The sequence below is a fragment of the Gadus morhua genome, chromosome 22 (assembly GCF_902167405.1).
Source record: "Gadus morhua chromosome 22, gadMor3.0, whole genome shotgun sequence".
NCBI classification, from domain to species: Eukaryota; Metazoa; Chordata; class Actinopteri; order Gadiformes; family Gadidae; genus Gadus; species Gadus morhua.
Genome location: NC_044069.1, coordinates 1,275,504 through 1,298,332, shown reverse-complemented (window position 1 = coordinate 1,298,332; position 22,829 = coordinate 1,275,504). Strand labels below are relative to the sequence as shown.

The following is a 22,829-nucleotide window of genomic DNA, read 5'->3' as shown; positions in this document are numbered from 1 at the left end:
GCAATGCTTATTAAGGTTAATACGTCCTTTGACTTCCCATGGCATGCTACATTATGGATGGTTTAATACAGATATTAGTAGGCCCCTAACACACTATTTGAAGACGTTCTCTAAATTCAGCCGTGGTGCAGAGTTACAGCCACTCCGAGCCAGTCGCACATTGAGCTTTCCCCAAACACGCCGTTTGGGTGTCTGTAGCTTTAATGCAAATGAGGAGGAGCGAGGCGGGTCAAGGAGGAGGGTGGGGGTGTGGCCCTGAGCAGCTTGCAGCCACGGTACCATGCTCTCTGTTTACAGTGGATGTATCGCAATGGCGAGGCGCACACAGCCTTTAGCCGTGTTATGTAAATATTCTAGAAACCCCCGGGGGCTCCGGCGGGAGTCCTGGAGCTCTATATCTAAATAATATCATATTATACGTAGATATCTATATCATATAATATATATTATCACGGCCAAAAGCTGTGTGCGCCTCCAGACGATATTATGAATCTCAAACGACGTCTCTGGTTCTTCCACGTCCACATCAATCTGAAGTAGACTGGACCACGACACGGACGAGAAAGGGATTGTTGCCCGCAATTGTTGACCGCGATGTCTCCCGCCAGAGCCTCGCTGCTGAGGCTCCACCACGGTGGTCCCTCGGCAGCGGGCAGCGGGAAGCAGGGGAAAATCACGGGCAACAATCGCTTTCTCCTCCATATCCTGGTTCATGTCCTTCAGGGAGTCAAAGCCAAAGTTCCTTCCCCCCAATTCCTTCTCAACCATGGCGGAGATAACCCCCACTACGAGTCTCATTGTGGAAATACCAGAGACGAGAGTCCGACGTGTTATGCACCATAACACCAACAGCGGAACCGTTTTCCAATTAACAGAGAAGTGCACAACACTTGCGTTACAGTCCTGGAGCTCTATATCTAAATAATATCATATGATGCATAGATATCTATATCATAGAATACATATCACGGCCACAAGCTGTGTGCACCTGAAGACGATATTATGAATTACAAACGACTGCGTTGGGTTCTCCGACGTCTCTGGTTCTTCCACTTCCACATCAATCTGAAGAACACTGAACCGTGCGCTGCCCGCTGCCCCCTCCTCCATGTCGCAGTTCATGTACTTCAGGGAGTCAAAGCCAAAGTTTCTTTCCACAAATTCCTTCTCAACCATGGCTGAGATAACTCCAACTACATTCTTGTTGTGAAAATACAAGAGACGTCAAAGAACCAACGTGTAATACGCCATAACACCAACAGCAGAACGGTTTTCCAAATAACAAAGAATAGTACAACACTTGCGTTATAGTGTTTGTAATCACACACACAAACACACATCGTCATGTGTGTGATTACAAACACTGCTAATTATGCATTTTGCAGGTACGGCATCTAAAGCGGGAACAACTTATAAGTAACAATGATTATTAAGGTTAATGAGTCGTAGCTCATTGTCTCATTGGTGGGCTAAATTTTCTGAGGGGGCAAGGCAGAGAAAGGGGAGGTAACTTGGTAACCTTTATGACGACATATGGGGCCACATTCCAAATCAGCGCGCCTGAGCTTCCATTTTTTCAAAGGCGATCAGGATACCTAGTGCTCGTTTTACACCGAACGCAAGTTTTAGCCACTGGGGGACGATAGGCAGGCTAGGGGAATTCATGTAAATGATACAAAACTTCACAAAGTGAGATCTTCATGCAATGGGACCTTTAATATACACTTATTTACAGTTAATGAGAACTGTATGTTATCAATATGTAAATTGTGAAACAAAAAATATTCATACTGTAAATACAATGGTATGGCGGTGAAGCAAAAAAACACACTTTAAGACAGCTTGTTTGCAAAATAGATATACTTTTAATTTGAAAAACTTTTAATATTCTTGAACATACTCTTGGACTGGGACTAGACGATTCCGAGTCCGGCTTCTCCATGGCCTCGGGGGATGGTTGAGGATTCCTCTGGCTGGTCTTTCTTGTTACTGTATAAAAAAAATAGGGAACATTGACCACAATAGAGAGTTAGCAGACAGGTTACATAAGCATTAAACCGTTTAGACATGGATTCATGACACGCTTGCATAAACAGAACTTCCGGTTTAAAATTTCCCTTCAAAATAAAAGCCTTTAATGGATATGATATGAGGCACTAAAAAGATCACTCACTCAACATGTGCAGACTTATTAACCTTAATAAGTATTGTTCCCGCTTTAGATCCCGTACCTGCAATTAACCTACCGATTTATTAACCTAAATGAGCATAAAAAATGCTTAGTAAAGGTTTAACAATGACATAATAGGTAATCTAAGACTCAATAAATGGGTTCGTAATGCGTTTATTAACAACTATAAGACTATTATTAATGTTATCAAGCAATAAATAAATAGTTAACAAGTTACTTATAGGTGCTTATAAAAGTCGTATAATCTCACAATAAACATGTTTATAATGTTATTATTAACACTTATAGATAGTCTTATTAACACCAATTAATGTTAATAAGCATATAATGAGGGTCTTATTCCCTATTAACAAAGGCGAGAACCTTAATATATAGCGTTACCAAAAACAAGTTTTATGCAAACTACTAGGTGGGGGTAGCCTGGAAAGCCAGACCCATATCGGAATCTGGTCTCGTACGGGGGCAGTGTGGGCGGGATAAACGGTTGTCTTTCAAGTTCCCTCTGCACGCAATAGGATAGAACTACAACCAATCAGAGCAACGAAGAAGGTGACGTAGTCATCAAACTTTTACCGTATCCGGTCGGAGAAACTCTGAATACATCTTTCTTTTCCAGGACAGACTTCAGTGCAGTTCTTTGTTCATTTCTCAAAGAAAATGACAACTTCAAGTCTTGAAGAGTCTTTCGACTCGGCCAAAGCCGAGTCGAAAGACAGCTGTTCACCAGCAGCAGCAGCAGCCATTATTGTTTACCTTTAACACCGAACCGTCGCAGCTCTGTCCCTTATTATGTCCATGCTCTGTCCTCATTCGGCTCGATACCGCACTTAACGATCTGATTGGCCTGTCCCATTTTCGGTTTCCAGCAGCGAAAAACGACGACAGAAGGCTAGACCTCCCTGGCTGCAAATTAAATATGCTGCCGCTAGGGGCGAGTAGATTTTTAGGCTAAGGTGTGGTTCAATTATCTATTTTTATTAATTGCTATATTGTTTTTAGCAAAGTGCACTAAAATCATGGAAGAAAAGGTGTTACAACATACAGAATAATACAGTATTACGTAGTAATGTATTATTACTTCATTAACAAAATGTGAAATACTTTGCCTCATCAGTTTCCACCGGACAGCTTTGGCGCGTAGACGATGTACCGAGCTGGAGCTGCCACCACCAGCTCGGAGGGAATCATACCGGCATCACAGCCTCGCAGGTTATACATCATAATTACATGCTATAGTTAACCACAGCATAAGCACACCCTCGTTCAGAGCACTGGACGGACTGGTGTTTCCACATGCTGGGTGTGAGTGAGTCCTTAATGGCATTGTATAGAAGTATTTCAGTATATACTACAGTGAAATACTTATGTACACAACTCTCCTAATCTCATTACAGGATCTCGGAAGACCGGTTGGTCAGAAATAGGTTGGAAATGGAATTGATGTATTATTAATTTAGATAGGGGAATAATATGAACCTTGAATTGAACACTATTGAATGCTTTGTATTTAAACAATAACTAATGAGTGTAATGACTAATTAAAGTCCCAATGTGCAAGATGTGTATCTAAGTCAGTAGGGCCCTACTTTTTCTCTGAGTCAGTAGGGCCCTACTCATTATCTAAGTCAGTAGGGCCCTACTCTTTCTCTGAGTCAGTAGGGCCCTACTCATTATCTAAGTCAGTAGGGCCCTACTCTTTCTCTGAGTCAGTAGGGCCCTACTCTTTATCTAAGTCAGTAGGGCTCTACTCTTTATCTAAGTCAGTAGGGCCCTACTCTTTATCTAAGTCAGTAGGGCCCTACTCTTTATCTAAGTCAGTAGGGCCCTACTCTTTCTCTGAGTCAGTTGGGCCCTACTCTTTCTCTGAGTCAGTAGGGCCCTACTCATTATCTAAGTCAGTAGGGCCCTACTCTTTCTCTGAGTCAGTAGGGCCCTACTCTTTATCTAAGTCAGTAGGGCTCTACTCTTTATCTAAGTCAGTAGGGCCCTAGTCTTTATCTAAGTCAGTAGGGCCCTACTCTTTATCTAAGTCAGTAGGGCCCTACTCTTTCTCTGAGTCAGTAGGGCCCTACTCTTTATCTAAGTCAGTAGGGCCCTTCTCTTTATGTAAGTCAGTGGGGGCATTCTCTTACTCTGAGTCAGTAGGGCCCTTCTCTTTATCTAAGTCAGTAGGTCCTTCTCTTACTCTAAGTCAGTAGGGCCTACTCTTTATCTTAGTCAGTTGGTCCTTCTCTTTATCTAAGTCAGTAGGCCATTCTCTTTATATAAGTGAGTTGGGCCATTCTCTTTATATGAGTCAGTAGGGCCCTTCTCTTACTCTTAGTCAGTAGGGCCCTTCTCTTACTCTTAGTCAGTAGGGCCCTTCTCTTACTCTTAGTCAGTAGGGCCCTTCTCTTACTCTAAGTCAGAAGGGCCCTTCTCTTTATCTAATTCAAGAGAAGGGCGCTACTGACCCCCCCCCCCCCTCACCCTGTGGTGAGAGGGGAGGGTCCTGTCACACCCTGTAGAAACACAACTCCTCCTCAACCAGTGATCGAGGACTCGAGGTTCAAGGTTAGTTTATAATACACTTGGAAAGTATAGTGAGCTATGCTACCAGTTCCTCTACCCTAAAAGCAAAGACAATTATTAATATATTTTGAAAGAACTCAATACAAAATACATGTATAATTATGTTTTTTAATTTAATTAGTTAATTGATTGCCTTGGTCATAGATCAATGTCAATCCAGTCTTTTTTTCTAATTGAATAATGACGACGCCTTCACAGATAGAAGGACACAAAACCAAAGATGTTGAAGATGTGATCTGTTCGCTTGTTTGCCTATACATGTATGTGGACATATCTATGGTTTAATATGTTGAATAAAAAGTAATGACAAATGTCAAAGTGGCAATGCAATGCAAATGTGGCATGATGCCAGTATGATACCAGTATGATGCCAGCAGTCATGATTCCAGCAGTCATGATACCAGTATAATACCACCATCATGATACCAGTATGATACCAGTATAATACCAGTAGTCATAATACCAGTATGATACCAGTCGTCATGATACAAGTTTGATACCAGTAGTCATTATACCAGTATTAATGATACCAGTATGATACCAGTAGTCTTGATACCAGTAGTCATGATACCAGTATGATACCAGTCGTCATGATACAAGTTTGATACCAGTAGTAATTATACCAGTATTAATGATACCAGTATGATACCAGTAGTCTTGATACCAGTAGTCATGATACCAGTATGATACCAGCCGTCATGATACCAGTAGTCATGATACCAGCAGTCGAGCTGCAGCAGTCTTGATGCCTTGATCTTCAGTTGAGAATGAATAATTTGTTCTAGTCACTCACATTGAACCCTCAGCCTCATGTAGCCCAGTGAAAAGGACTCGCAAACTTGACTTAAATATTTCAAGCATCTATATATATATCGATTTATAATGTATGCACAATAAATCATGAGTCAATATAATATCCAACAGTGACGAACATAAAAGAGAGACAGATGAGGCCTAAATAAAGCAAGGTGACCATGAAATACCTTTCTGAGGTGAAGTTAACTTAGTCAGAACACCCCACAAAGTTGCTGAGCCTGTTGACAAAATATGATATCAGCCCCTCCCAAATCCAAGACAAAGGCTGTTATTACAACAGAGAAGAATCACAGTGAAAGATGGGAGGAGATGCTATTCAATATGCGCAATATATGTTTATATTTAAATGTCTTTGAATCGCTGAGACAGTCATCACGGAGGTGCGGTATAAAGAGAGTTCACCTGCAGACGCTGGCAGATTTCAAGGAGCAAAGCATCAGAGGAACTACAGACCACAGGACAGTGTTAAGACTCTACTGACACCAACTGAACCAGTGAGTACTGAGGTCCAGAGGCTGAATGTATTAGCCTATAGAATTTATATTAGCATCTCATATATGTGTCTACAGGGAACTTTATTCTTTAAATGCCTTGAGCATCTGTTTAAAATATAATGGATGATGTGAATAAACATTAATAAAAAATAAAAAAGTTGAGGTTCTGAACTACAACTGCAATTAAATGTTTACAGGTTATATGTATGAAACTCTAAACTACTGGTCATATTTTCATAAAAAAAAACATCCACAAAAAAACGTTGAGGTTTTGAACAAATGACATGTTTTGCTTCGCAGATAAGAGACAGTGAAAATGAATCTCAAGACAGGTTTTGTGGTTCTTCTGTTATGTTACGGTAAGAAACACCCTTCACCTGGTTATATTGCTTGACACAATTTGAGTTGATAATATGACAAAACATAGTTTGAAGAAAGAATCAAAATCGGAATTGATTTGTAGAAAAGCAAATGCTAGTTTAAGGAAAATCACAGCAGGGTGAAGAATGATTAATTACTATTTTATAACCACAACTGGACAAACAACCACCACCACTGGACCTACAACTACAACAGCTGGACCAACAACAACCACAACTGCGCCAACTACGACCACCGCTGAACCAACAACTACCACATCAATACCAACTACCACTAAAGCTGAACTAACAACTACAACAGCTGGCCCAACTACCACAACATTAAGCCCCAAAACAAGCACAGCTGGAGCAACATCAACCACCGCTGGACCAACAACAACCGCAGGTGGACCAACAACAACCAAAGCTGGACCAACAACTACCAAAGCTGGCCCAACAACTAGAACAGCTGGACCAACAACTACCACAGCAATCCAAACAACCATTAAAGCTGTACAAACAACTACCACAGCTGGCCCAACAACCACAACATTAAGCCCCACAACAACCACCGCTGGACCAACAACAACCACAGCTGGACCAACAACTACCACAACTGCCCCAACAACTACAACCGCCGGACCAACAACCACCACTGCTGGACCGAACACAACCACAGCTGGACCATCAACTGTGTCTGTTGGACCAACAACTACCACAGCTGCCCCAACAAGTACCACAGCTGGACCAACAACTACCACAGCTGAATCAACAACAACCACAGCTGCACCAACGACTACCACAGCTAGCCCAACTACTACCACAGCTACCCCAACCACTACCACCGCTCGACCAACAACTACCACAGCTGGACCAACAACTACCACAATTGCCCCAACAACTCCCACAGCTGCCCCAACAACTACCACAGCTGGACCAACAACTACCACAGTTGGAGCAACAACTACCACAGCTGGATCAACAACAACCACAGCTACCCCAACGACTACCACAGCTGCCCCAACAACAACCACAGCTGCCCCAACAACTACCACAGCTGCCCCAACAACTACCAAAGCTGGACCAATAACTACCACAGCAGGATCAACAACAACCACAGCTGGCGCAACGACTACCACAGCTGCCCCAACAACTACCACAGCTGCCCCAACAACAACATCTGCCCCAACAACTACCACCGCCGGAACAACAACCACTACTGCTGGACTGACAACAAACACAGCTGGAACAACAACTACCTCCGCTGGACCAACAACTACCACAGCTGCCCCAACAACTACCACAGTTGCCCACACAACTACCACAGCTGGACCAACAACTACCATAGCTGGATCAACAACAACCGCAGCTGCCTCAACGACCACAGCTGCCCCAAAAACTACCACAGCTGGACAAACAACTACCACAGCAGGCCCAACTACCACAACATTAAGCCCCACAACAACCACCACTGGACCAACAACTACCACAGCTGCCCCAACAATTACCACCGCTGCCCCAACAACAACCACAGCTGCCCCAACAACTACCACAGCTGCCCCAACAACTACCACAGCTGGACCAACAACTACCACAGCTGAATCAACAACAACCACAGCTGCACCAACGACTACCACAGCTAGCCCAACTACTACCACAGCTACCCCAACAACTACCACCGCTGGACCAACAACTACCACAGCTGGACCAACAACTACCACAGCTGGACCAACAACTCCCACAGCTGCCCCAACAACTACCACAGCTGGACCAACAACTACCACAGCTGGAGCAACAACTACCACAGCTGGATCACCAACAACCACAGCTACCCCAACGACTACCACAGCTGCCCCAACAACAACCACAGCAGCCCCAACAACTACCACAACTGGACCAATAACTACCACAGCAGGATCAACAACAACCACAGCTGCCGCAACGACTACCACAGCTGCCCCAACAACTACCAAAGCTGGAACAGCAACAACCACAACTGCCCCAACAACTACCACCGCCGTACTAACCACCACAGCTACCCCAACGACTACCACAGCTGCCCCAACAACAACCACAGCTGCCCCAACAACTACTACAGCTGCCCCAACAACTACCACAGCTGGACAAATAACTACCACAGCAGGATCAACAACAACCACAATTGCCCCAACAACTACCACCGCCGGACCAGCAACCACCACTGCTGGACCAACAACTACCACCGCCGGACCGACAACAACCACAGCTGGACCATCAACTGCGTCTGTTGGACCAACAACTACCACAGCTGCCCCAACAAGTACCACAGCTGGACCGACAACTACCACAGCTGAATCAACAACAACCACAGCTGCACCAACGACTACCACAGCTAGCCCAACTACTACCACAGCTACGCCAACAACTACCACCGCTGGACCAACAACTACCACAACTGCCCCAACAACTCCCACAGCTGCCCCAACAACTACCACAGCTGGACCAACAACTACCACAGCTGGAGCAACAACTACCACAGCTGGATCAACAACAACCACAGCTACCCCAACGACTACCACAGCTGCCCCAACAACAACCACAGCTGCCCCAACAACTACCACAGCTGCCCCAACAACTACCACAGCTGGACCGATACCTACCACAGCAGGATCAACAACAACCACAGCTGCCACAACGACTACCACAGCTGCCCCAACAACTACCACAGCTGGAACAGCAACAACAACAACTGCCCCAACAACTACCACCGCCGGACCAACAACCACTACTGCTGGACTGATAACAACCACAGCTGGACAAACAACTACCACAGCAGGCCCAACTACCACAGCATTAAGCCCCACAACAACCACCACTGGACCAACAACTACCACAGCTGCCCCAACAACTACCACAGCTGCCCCAACAACTACAACAGCTGCCCCAACAACTACCACAGCTGGACCAACAACTACCACAGTAGGATCAACAACAACCACATCTGCCCCAACGACAACAACATCTGCCCCAACGACTACCACAGCTGCCCCAACAACTACCAGAGCTGGAACAGCAACAACCACAACTGCCCCAACAACTACCACCGCCGGACTAACCACCAATACAGCTGGAGCAACAACTACCTCCGCTGGACCAACAACTACCACAGCTGCCCCAACAACTACCACAGCTGGACCAACAACTACCACAGCTGGATCAACAACAACCACAACTGCCCCAACAACTACCAACGCCGGACCAACAACTACCACTGCTGGACCGACAACAACCACAGCTGGACCATCAACTGCGTCTGTTGGACCAACAACTACCACAGCTGCCCCAACAAGTACCACAGCTGGACCAACAACTACCACAGCTGAATCAACAACAACCACAGCTGCACCAACGACTACCACAGCTAGCCCAACTACTACCACAGCTACCCCAACAACTACCACCGCTGGACCAACAACTACCACAGCTGGACCAACAACTAGCACAACTGCCCCAACAACTCCCACAGCTGCCCCAACAACTACCACAGCTGGACCAACAACTACCGCAGCTGGAGCAACAACTACCACAGGTGGATCAACAACAACCACAGCTACCCCAACGACAACAACATCTGCCCCAACGACTACCACAGCTGCCCCAACAACTACCAGAGCTGGAACAGCAACAACCACAACTGCCCCAACAACTACCACAGCTGATCCAACAACTACCACAGCTGGATCAACAACAACCACAGCTGCCTCAACGACCACAGCTGCCCCAAAAACTACCACAGCTGGACAAACAACTACCACAGCAGACCCAACTACCGCAACATTAAGCCCCACAACAACCACCACTGGACCAACAACTACCACAGCTGCCCCAACAATTACCACCGCTGCCCCAACAACAACCACAGCTGCCCCAACAACAACCACAGCTGCCCCAACAACTACCACAGCTAGACCAACAACTACCACAGCAGGATCAACAACAACCACAGCTGCCACAACGACTACCACAGCTGCCCCAACAACTACCACAGCTGGAACAGCAACAACAACAACTGCCCCAACAACTACCACCGCCGGACCAACAACCACTACTGCTGGACTGACAACAACCACAGCTGGACAAACAACTACCACAGCAGGCCCAACTACCACAGCATTAAGCCCCACAACAACCACCACTGGACCAACAACTACCACAGCTGCCCCAACAACTACCACAGCTGCCCCAACAACTACAACAGCTGCCCCAACAACTACCACAGCTGGACCAACAACTACCACAGTAGGATCAACAACAACCACATCTGCCCCAACGACAACAACATCTGCCCCAACGACTACCACAGCTGCCCCAACAACTACCAGAGCTGGAACAGCAACAACCACAACTGCCCCAACAACTACCACCGCCGGACTAACCACCAATACAGCTGGAGCAACAACTACCTCCGCTGGACCAACAACTACCACAGCTGCCCCAACAACTACCACAGCTGGACCAACAACTACCACAGCTGGATCAACAACAACCACAACTGCCCCAACAACTACCAACGCCGGACCAACAACTACCACTGCTGGACCGACAACAACCACAGCTGGACCATCAACTGCGTCTGTTGGACCAACAACTACCACAGCTGCCCCAACAAGTACCACAGCTGGACCAACAACTACCACAGCTGAATCAACAACAACCACAGCTGCACCAACGACTACCACAGCTAGCCCAACTACTACCACAGCTACCCCAACAACTACCACCGCTGGACCAACAACTACCGCAGCTGGAGCAACAACTACCACAGGTGGATCAACAACAACCACAGCTACCCCAACGACAACAACATCTGCCCCAACGACTACCACAGCTGCCCCAACAACTACCAGAGCTGGAACAGCAACAACCACAACTGCCCCAACAACTACCACAGCTGATCCAACAACTACCACAGCTGGATCAACAACAACCACAGCTGCCTCAACGACCACAGCACCCCCAAAAACTACCACAGCTGGACAAACAACTACCACAGCAGGCCCAACTACCGCAACATTAAGCCCCACAACAACCACCACTGGACCAACAACTACCACAGCTGCCCCAACAATTACCACCGCTGCCCCAACAACAACCACAGCTGCCCCAACAACAACCACAGCTGCCCCAACAACTACCACAGCTAGACCAACAACTACCACAGCAGGATCAACAACAACCACATCTGCCCAAACGACTACCACAGCTGCCCCAACAACTACCAGAGCTGGAACAGCAACAACCACAACTGCCCCAACAACTACCAACGCCAGACCAACCACCACTACAGCTGGACCAACAACTACCTCCGCTGGACCAACAACTACCACAGCTGGATCAACAACAACCTCAACTGCCCCAACAACTACCACCGCCGGACCAACAACCACCACCGCCGGACCAACAACCACCACTGCTGGACCGACAACAACCACAGCTGGACCATCAACTGCGTCTGCTAGACCAACAACTACCACAGCTGGACCAACAACTACCACAGCTGGACCAACAACTACCACGGCTGGACCAACAACTACCACAGCTGGACCAACAACTACCACAGCTGGACCAACAACTACCACAACTGCCCCAACAACTCCCACAGCTGCCCCAACTACTACCACAGCTACCCCAACAACTACCACAGCTGCCCCAACAACTACCACAGCTGCCCCAACAACTACCACAGCTGGACCAACAACAACCACAGCTGCCTCAACTACCACAGCTGGATCAACAACAACCACAGCTGCCTCAACGACCACAGCTGCCCCAAAAACTACCACAGCTGGACAAACAACTACCACAGCAGGCCCAACTACCACAACATTAAGCCCCACAACAGCCACCACTGGACCAACAACTACCACAGCTGCCCCAACAACTACCAGAGCTGCCCCAACAACAACCACAGCTGCCCCAACAACAACCACAGCTGCCCCAACAACTACAACAGCTGCCCCAACAACTACCACAGATGGACCAACAACTACCACAGCAGGATCAACAACAACCACATCTGCCCCAACGACTACCAATGCCCCAACAACTACCAGAGCTGGAACAGCAACAACCACAACTGCCCCAACAACTACCACCGCCAGACCAACCACCACTACAGCTGGACCAACAACTACCACAGCTGGACCAACAACTACCACAGCTGGATCAACAACAACCACAATTGCCCCAACAACTACCACCGCCGGACCAACAACCACTACTGCTGGACTGACAACAACCATAGCTGGACCAACAACTACCTCCGCTGGACCAACAACTACCACAGCTGGATCAACAACAACCTCAACTGCCCCAACAACTACCACCGCCGGACCAACAACCACCACTGCTGGACCAACAACTACCACCGCCGGACCAACAACAACCACAGCTGGACCATCGACTGCGTCTGCTAGACCAACAACTACCACAGCTGGAACAACTACCACGGCTGGACCAACAACTACCACAGCTGGACCAACAACTAACACAGCTGGACCAACAACTACCACAACTGCCCCAACAACTCCCACAGCTGCCCCAACTACTACCACAGCTACCCCAACAACTACCACAGCTGGACCAACAACTACCACAGCTGCCGCAACGACTACCACAGCTGCCCCAACAACTACCACAGCTGGAGCAACAACGACCACAGCTGGAGCAACAACTACCACAGCTGGATCAACAACAACTACAGCTACCCCAACGACTACCACACCTGCCCCAACAACAACCACAGCTGCCCCAACAACTACCACAGCTGCCCCAACAACTACCACAGCTGGAACAACAACTACCACAGCAGGATCAACAACAACCACAGCTGCCCCAACTACTACCACACCTGCCGCAACGACTACCACAGCTGCCCCAACAACTACCACAGCTGCCCCAACAACAACAACTGCCCCAACAACTACCACCGCCGGACCAACAACCACTACTGCTGGACTGACAACAACCATAGCTGGACCAACAACTACCTCCGCTGGACCAACAACTACCACAGCTGCCCCAACAACCACCACAGTTGCCCACACAACTACCACAGCTGGACCAACAACTACCATAGCTGGATCAACAACAACCGCAGCTGCCTCAACGACCACAGCTGCCCCAAAAACTACCACAGCTGGACAAACAACTACCACAGCAGGCCCAACTACCACAACATTAAGCCCCACAACAGCCACCACTGGACCAACAACTACCACAGCTGCCTCAACAACTACCAGAGCTGCCCCAACAACAACCACAGCTGCCCCAAAAACAACCACAGCTGCCCCAACAACTACAACAGCTGCCCCAACAACTACCACAGATGGACCAACAACTACCACAGCAGGATCAACAACAACCACATCTGCCCCAATGACTACCAATGCCCCAACAACTACCAGAGCTGGAACAGCAACAACCACAACTGCCCCAACAACTACCACCGCCAGACCAACCACCACTACAGCTGGACCAACAACTACCACAGCTGGACCAACAACTACCACAGCTGGATCAACAACAACCACAATTGCCCCGACAACTACCACCGCCGGACCAACAACCACCACTGCTGGACCGACAACAGCGTCTGTTGGACCAACAACTACCACAGCTGCCCCAACAAGTACCACAGCTGGACCAACAACTACCACAGCTGAATCAACAACAACCACAGCTGCACCAACGACTACCACAGCTAGCCCAACTACTACCACAGCTACCCCAACAACTACCACCGCTGGACCAACAACTACCACAGCTGGACCAACAACTACCACAGCTGGACCAACAACTACCACAGCTGGACCAACAACTCCCACAGCTGCCCCAACAACTCCCACAGCTGGAGCAAAAACTACCACAGCTGGATCACCAACAACCACAGCTACCCCAACGACTACCACAGCTGCCCCAACAACAACCACAGCTGCCCCAACAACTACCACAGCTGCCCCAACAACTACCACAGCTGGACCAATAACTACCACAGCAGGATCAACAACAACCACAGCTGCCGCAACGACTACCACAGCTGCCCCAACAACTACCAAAGCTGGAACAGCAACAACAACAAATGCCCCAACAACTACCACAGCTGCCCCAACAACTACCACAGCTAGACCAACAACTACCAAAGCAGGATCAACAACTACCACAGCTGCCCCAACAACTACCACAGCTGGACCAACAACTACCACAGCAGGATCAACAACAACCACATCTGCCCCAACGACTACCACAGCTGCCCCAACAACAACCAGAGCTGGAACAGCAACAACCACAACTGCCCCAACAACTACCACCGCCGGACTAACCACCACAGCTACCCCAATGACTACCACAGCTGCCCCAAAAACCACCACAGCTGCCGCAACGACTACCACAGTTGCCCCAACAACTATCACAGCTGCCCCAACAACAACAACTGCCCCAACAACTACCACCGCCGGACCAACAACCACTACTGCTGGACTGACAACAACCATAGCTGGACCAACAACTACCTCCGCTGGACCAACAACTACCACAGCTGCCCCAACAACTACCACAGTTGCCCACACAACTACCACAGCTGGACCAACAACTACCATAGCTGGATCAACAACAACTGCAGCTGCCTCAACGACCACAGCTGCCGCAACGACTACCACAGCTGCCCCAACAACTACCAAAGCTGGAACAGCAACAACAACAAATGCCCCAACAACTACCACCGCCGGACCAACAACCACTACTGCTGGACTGACAACAACCACCACTGGACCAACAACTACCACAGCTGCCCCAACAACTACCACAGCTGCCCCAACAACTACCACAGCTGGACCAACAACTACCACCGCCGATCTAACCACCGCAGCTACCCCAACAACTACCACAGCTGGAACAACAACTACCACAGCAGGATCAACAACAACCACAGCTGCCCCAACTACTACCACACCTGCCGCAACGACTACCACAGCTGCCCCAACAACTACCACAGCTGCCCCAACAACAACAACTGCCCCAACAACTACCACCGCCGGACCAACAACCACTACTGCTGGACTGACAACAACCATAGCTGGACCAACAACTACCTCCGCTGGACCAACAACTACCACAGCTGCCCCAACAACCACCACAGTTGCCCACACAACTACCACAGCTGGACCAACAACTACCATAGCTGGATCAACAACAACCGCAGCTGCCTCAACGACCACAGCTGCCCCAAAAACTACCACAGCTGGACAAACAACTACCACAGCAGGCCCAACTACCACAACATTAAGCCCCACAACAGCCACCACTGGACCAACAACTACCACAGCTGCCTCAACAACTACCAGAGCTGCCCCAACAACAACCACAGCTGCCCCAAAAACAACCACAGCTGCCCCAACAACTACAACAGCTGCCCCAACAACTACCACAGATGGACCAACAACTACCACAGCAGGATCAACAACAACCACATCTGCCCCAATGACTACCAATGCCCCAACAACTACCAGAGCTGGAACAGCAACAACCACAACTGCCCCAACAACTACCACCGCCAGACCAACCACCACTACAGCTGGACCAACAACTACCACAGCTGGACCAACAACTACCACAGCTGGATCAACAACAACCACAATTGCCCCGACAACTACCACCGCCGGACCAACAACCACCACTGCTGGACCGACAACAGCGTCTGTTGGACCAACAACTACCACAGCTGCCCCAACAAGTACCACAGCTGGACCAACAACTACCACAGCTGAATCAACAACAACCACAGCTGCACCAACGACTACCACAGCTAGCCCAACTACTACCACAGCTACCCCAACAACTACCACCGCTGGACCAACAACTACCACAGCTGGACCAACAACTACCACAGCTGGACCAACAACTACCACAGCTGGACCAACAACTCCCACAGCTGCCCCAACAACTCCCACAGCTGGAGCAAAAACTACCACAGCTGGATCACCAACAACCACAGCTACCCCAACGACTACCACAGCTGCCCCAACAACAACCACAGCTGCCCCAACAACTACCACAGCTGCCCCAACAACTACCACAGCTGGACCAATAACTACCACAGCAGGATCAACAACAACCACAGCTGCCGCAACGACTACCACAGCTGCCCCAACAACTACCAAAGCTGGAACAGCAACAACAACAAATGCCCCAACAACTACCACAGCTGCCCCAACAACTACCACAGCTAGACCAACAACTACCACAGCAGGATCAACAACTACCACAGCTGCCCCAACAACTACCACAGCTGGACCAACAACTACCACAGCAGGATCAACAACAACCACATCTGCCCCAACGACTACCACAGCTGCCCCAACAACAACCAGAGCTGGAACAGCAACAACCACAACTGCCCCAACAACTACCACCGCCGGACTAACCACCACAGCTACCCCAATGACTACCACAGCTGCCCCAAAAACCACCACAGCTGCCGCAACGACTACCACAGTTGCCCCAACAACTATCACAGCTGCCCCAACAACAACAACTGCCCCAACAACTACCACCGCCGGACCAACAACCACTACTGCTGGACTGACAACAACCACAGCTGGACCAACAACTACCTCCGCTGGACCAACAACTACCACAGCTGCCCCAACAACTACCACAGTTGCCCACACAACTACCACAGCTGGACCAACAACTACCATAGCTGGATCAACAACAACTGCAGCTGCCTCAACGACCACAGCTGCCGCAACGACTACCACAGCTGCCCCAACAACTACCAAAGCTGGAACAGCAACAACAACAAATGCCCCAACAACTACCACCGCCGGACCAACAACCACTACTGCTGGACTGACAACAACCACCACTGGACCAACAACTACCACAGCTGCCCCAACAACTACCACAGCTGCCCCAACAACTACCACAGCTGGACCAACAACTACCACCGCCGAACTAACCACCGCAGCTACCCCAACAACTACCACAGCTGCCCCAACAACAACCACAGCTGCCCCAACAACTACTACAGCTGCCCCAACAACTACCACAGCTGGACCAATAACTACCACAGCAGGATCAACAACAACCACAATTGCCCCAACAACTACCACCGCCGGACCAACAACCACCACTGCTGGACCAACAACTACCACCGCCGGACAAACAACCACCAATGCTGGACCGACAACAACCAAAGCTGGACCATCAACTGCGTCTGTTGGACCAACAACTACCACAGCTGCCCCAACAAGTACCACAGCTGCACCAACGACTACCACAGCTAGCCCAACTACTACCACAGCTACCCCAACAACTACCACCGCTGGACCAACAACTACCACAGCTGGGCCAACAACTACCACAGCTGGACCAACAACTACCACAACTGCCCCAACAACTCCCACAGCTGCCCCAACAACTACCGCAGCTGGACCAACAACTACCACAGCTGGAGCAACAACTACCACAGCTGGATCAACAACAACCACAGCTACCCCAACGACTACCACAGCTGCACCAACAACAACCACAGCTGCCACAACAACAACCACTGCTGCCACAACGACTACCACAGCTGCCCCAACAACTACCACAGCTGGAACAGCAACAACAACAACTGCCCCAACAACTACCACCGCCGGACCAACAACCACTACTGCTGGACTGACAACAACCACAGCTGACAATTACCAACAGCTGGACAGCAACACCACAACTGCCTCAACAATACCACCGCCGGACCAAAACAACCACTTAATGCTGGACCAGACAAACAACCAAGCTGACCAACAACTACCTCCGCTGGACCAACAACTACCACAGCTGCCCCAACGACTACCCACAGCTGCCCTTACTACAACAACAGCTGGACCAACAACCACCACAGCTGCCCCAACAACTACCACAGCAGCCCCAACAACCACCACAGCTGGACCAACAACTACCACGGCTGGATCAACAACAACCACAGCCGCCCCAACAACTACCACAGCTGCCCCAACAACTACCACAGCTGGATCAACAACAACCACAGCTGCACCAACGACTACCACAGCTGGCCCAACTACTACCACAACTACCCCAACAATCACTACTGCTGGACCGACAACAACCACAGCTGGACCAACAACTACCACAACTGCCCCAACAACAACCACCGCTGAACCAACAACCACTACTGCTGTACCAACAACAACCACAGCTGAACCAACAACTACCAACGCTGGACCAACATCCACTACTGCTGTACCAACAACAACCACAGCTTCCCCCACAACTACCACCGTCGGACTAACAACTACCACAGCTGCACCAAAAACTACCACAGCTGCCCCAACAACTACCACAGCTGCCCCAACAACTACCACAGCTGCCCTAACAACTACCTCCGCTGGATCAACAACTACCACAGCTAGCCCAACTACCACTACAGCTGGACCAACAACAACAACAGCTGGAGCAACGAAAACCACAGCTGGACCTACAACTACTACAGCCAGCCCAACTACCACTACAACGGGATCAACAACAACCACAGCTGCCCCAACGACTACCACACCTGCCCCAACAACAACCAAAGCTGGACAAACAACTACCACAGCTGGCCAAACTACCACAACATTAAGCCCCACAACAACCACCGCTGGACCAACAACAACCGAAGCTGGAACAACAACTACCACAGCTGCCCCAACAACTACCACAGCTACCCCAACAACTACCACAGCTGCCCCAACAACTACCACAGCTGGACCAACAACTACCACAGCTGGATCAACAACAACCACAGCTGCCCAAACGACTACCACAGCTGCCCCAACAACAACCACAGCTGCCCCAACAATTACCACAGCTGGACCAGCAACAACCACAACTGCCTCAACAAATACCACCGCCGGACCAACAACCACTAATGCTGGACCGAGAACAACCACAGCTGGACCAACAACTACCTCCGCTGGACCAACAACTACCACAGCTGCCCCAACGACTACCACAGCTGCCCTTACTACAACAACAGCTGGACCAACAACCACCACAGCTGCCCCAACAACTACCACAGCAGCCCCAACAACCACCACAGCTGGACCAACAACTACCACGGATGGATCAACAACAACCACAGCCGCCCCAACAACTACCACAGCTGCCCCAACAACTACCACAGCTGGATCAACAACAACCACAGCTGCACCAACGACTACCACAGCTGGCCCAACTACTACCACAACTACCCCAACAATCACTACTGCTGGACCGACAACAACCACAGCTGGACCAACAACTACCACAACTGCCCCAACAACAACCACCGCTGAACCAACAACCACTACTGCTGTACCAACAACAACCACAGCTGAACCAACAACTACCAACGCTGGACCAACATCCACTACTGCTGTACCAACAACAACCACAGCTTCCCCCACAACTACCACCGTCGGACTAACGACTACCACAGCTGCACCAAAAACTACCACAGCTGCCCCAACAACTACCACAGCTGCCCCAACAACTACCACAGCTGCCCTAACAACTACCTCCGCTGGATCAACAACTACCACAGCTAGCCCAACTACCACTACAGCTGGACCAACAACAACAACAGCTGGAGCAACGAAAACCACAGCTGGACCTACAACTACTACAGCCAGCCCAACTACCACTACAACGGGACCAACAACAACCACAGCTGGACGAACAACTACAACATCTGGCCCAACTACCGCAACATCAAGCCCCACAACAAACACAGCTGCCCCAACAACTACCACAGCTACCCTAGCAACAACCACCACTGGACCAACAACTTCCACAGCTGGACCAACAACTACCACAGCTGGACCAACAACTACCACAGCTGGACCAACAACTACCACAGCTGGAACAACAACAACCACCGCTGCCCAAACGACTACCACAGCTGACCCAACAACTACAACCGCCGGACCAACAACCACTACTGCTGTACCAACAACAACCACAGCTGGCCAAACTACCACAACATTAAGCCCCACAACAACCACCGCTGGACCAACAACAACGGAAGCTGGAACAACAACTACCACAGCTGCCCCAACAACTACCACAGCTACCCCAACAACTACCACAGCTGAATCAACAACAACCACAGCTTCCCCAACGACTACCACACCTGCCCCAACAACAACCAAAGCTGGACAAACAACTACCACAGCTGGCCAAACTACCACAACATTAAGCCCCACAACAACCACCGCTGGACCAACAACAACCGAAGCTGGAACAACAACTACCACAGCTGCCACAACAACTACCACAGCTACCCCAACAACAACCAAAGCTGGATCAACAACTACCACAGCTGGATCAACAACAACCACAGCTGCCCCAACGACTACCACACCTGCCCCAACAACAACCAAAGCTGGACAAACAACTACCACAGCTGGCCAAACTACCACAACATTAAGCCCCACAACAACCACCGCTGGACCAACAACAACCGAAGCTGGAACAACATCTACCACAGCTGCCCCAACAACTACCACAGCTACCCCAACAACTACCACAGCTGCCCCAACAACTACCACAGCTGGACCAACAACTACCACAGCTGGATCAACAACAACCACAGCTGCCCAAACGACTACCACAGCTGCCCCAACAACAACCACAGCTGCCCAAACAATTACCACAGCTGGACCAGCAACAACCACAACTGCCTCAACAACTACCACCGCCGGACCAACAACCACTAATGCTGGACCGACAACAACCACAGCTGGACCAACAACTACCTCCGCTGGACTAACAACTACCACAGCTGCCCCAACAACTACCACAGCTGCCCTTACTACAACCACAGCTGGACCAACAACTACCACAGCTGCCCCAACAACTACCACAGCAGCCCCAACAACTACCACAGCTGGACCAACAACTACCACGGCTGGATCAACAACAACCACGGCCGCCCCAACAACTACCACTGCTGCCCGAACAAATACCACAGCTGGATCAACAACAACCACAGCTGCACCAACGACTACCACAGCTGGCCCAACTACTACCACAGCTACCCCAACGACCACTACAGCTGGACCAACAACTACCTCCGCTGGACCAACAACTACCTCCGCTGGACCAACAACTTCCACAGCTTCCCTAACGACTACCACAGCTGCCCCAACTACAACCACAGTTGGACCAACAACTACCACAGCTGGACCAACAACTACCACAGCTGGATCAACAACAACCACAGCTGCCCCAACGACTACCACAGCTGGACCAACAACTACCACAGCTGGATCAACAACAACCACAGCTGCCCCAACGACTACCGCAGCTGCCCCAACTACAACCACAGCTGGACCAACAACTACCACAGCTGGACCAACAACTACCACTGCTGGATCAACAACTACCACAGCTGCCCCAACGACTACCACACCTGCCCCAACAACTACCACAGCTGGCCCAACCACCACAACATTAAGCCCCACAACAACCACTGCTGGACCAACAACTACCACAGCTAGCATAACAACCACTACTGCTGGACCGACAACAACCACAGCTGGACCAACAACTACCATAGCAGCCCGAAAAACTACCACAGCTGCCCCAACAACTACCACAGCTGGACCAACAACTACCACAGCTGGACCAACAACTACCACAGCTACCCTTACGACTACCACAGCTGCCCCAACAACTACCACAGCTGGAACAACAACTACCATAGCAGGATCAACAACAACCACAGCTGCCCCAACGACCACCACAGCTGCCCCAACTAAAACCACAGCAACAACACTAGTTACTGAACCTGGAGTGCAGCCAAAAACAGTAAACCCAGTAGGAGGACAGCCAGCCGGAGTACAGACAACTACCACAGCTGCCCCAACAACTTCCAACGCTGGACCAACACCTTCCACAGTTGGACCAACAACTACCACAGCTGGACCAACTACATCTGGCAAGACAACAAAATTTGTTCCAACAACTACCACAGCTGCCCCAACAACTACCACAGCTGGACCAACATCTACCACAGCTGGATCAACAACAACCACAGCTGCCCCAACGACTACCACAGCTGCCCCAACAACTACCACAGCTGGACCAATAACTACCACAGCTGGATCAACGACTACCACAGCTGCCCCAACAACTACCACAGCTGGACCAACACCTTCCACAGCTGGTCCAACAACTAACACAGCTGGACCAACAATAACCTTTGGCCAAACGACCACAATATCGAGCCCCACAACCAACAAAGCCACAGCTGGATCAACAAAAACCACAACAGGACCAACAACTGCCACAGCTGGACCAACAACCACTAATGCTGGACCGACAACAACCACA

General features: G+C 49.8%; 2 protein-coding genes across 2 annotated transcripts; both read left to right on the top strand.

The window, feature by feature from the left end:
- Positions 1 to 12,434: 12,434 nt before the first annotated feature.
- On the top strand, positions 12,435 to 15,951 carry LOC115536018 (integumentary mucin C.1-like; the record flags this gene model as incomplete). Its single annotated transcript, XM_030347675.1, has 7 exons — positions 12,435 to 12,539; positions 12,887 to 12,941; positions 13,111 to 13,196; positions 13,342 to 13,345; positions 13,378 to 13,505; positions 15,459 to 15,605; positions 15,922 to 15,951. Coding segments are annotated over 7 exons (555 nt in total), but the record flags the coding sequence as incomplete, so codon positions are not given.
- Positions 15,952 to 17,643: 1,692 nt separating this feature from the next.
- On the top strand, positions 17,644 to 22,807 carry LOC115536017 (mucin-5AC-like). Its single transcript, XM_030347674.1, has 4 exons — positions 17,644 to 17,687; positions 19,661 to 20,997; positions 22,296 to 22,434; positions 22,681 to 22,807. The coding sequence occupies exons 1-4, from the start codon at positions 17,644 to 17,646 to the stop codon at positions 22,805 to 22,807; spliced, it is 1,647 nt and encodes a 548-aa protein (XP_030203534.1).
- Positions 22,808 to 22,829: the final 22 nt, after the last annotated feature.

Coding starts and splice junctions, on each gene's coding strand:
- LOC115536017 (XM_030347674.1), top strand. CDS start 17,644: ATGCTGGACCGACAACAACCAAAGCTGGACCATCAACTGCGTCT. Junction 20,998..22,295: donor CACAGCTGCCCCAACAACTA/CCACAGCTACCC, acceptor CCTGGAGTGCAG/CCAAAAACAGTAAACCCAGT. Junction 22,435..22,680: donor AGCTGGACCAACTACATCTG/GCAAGACAACAA, acceptor CAACTAACACAG/CTGGACCAACAATAACCTTT.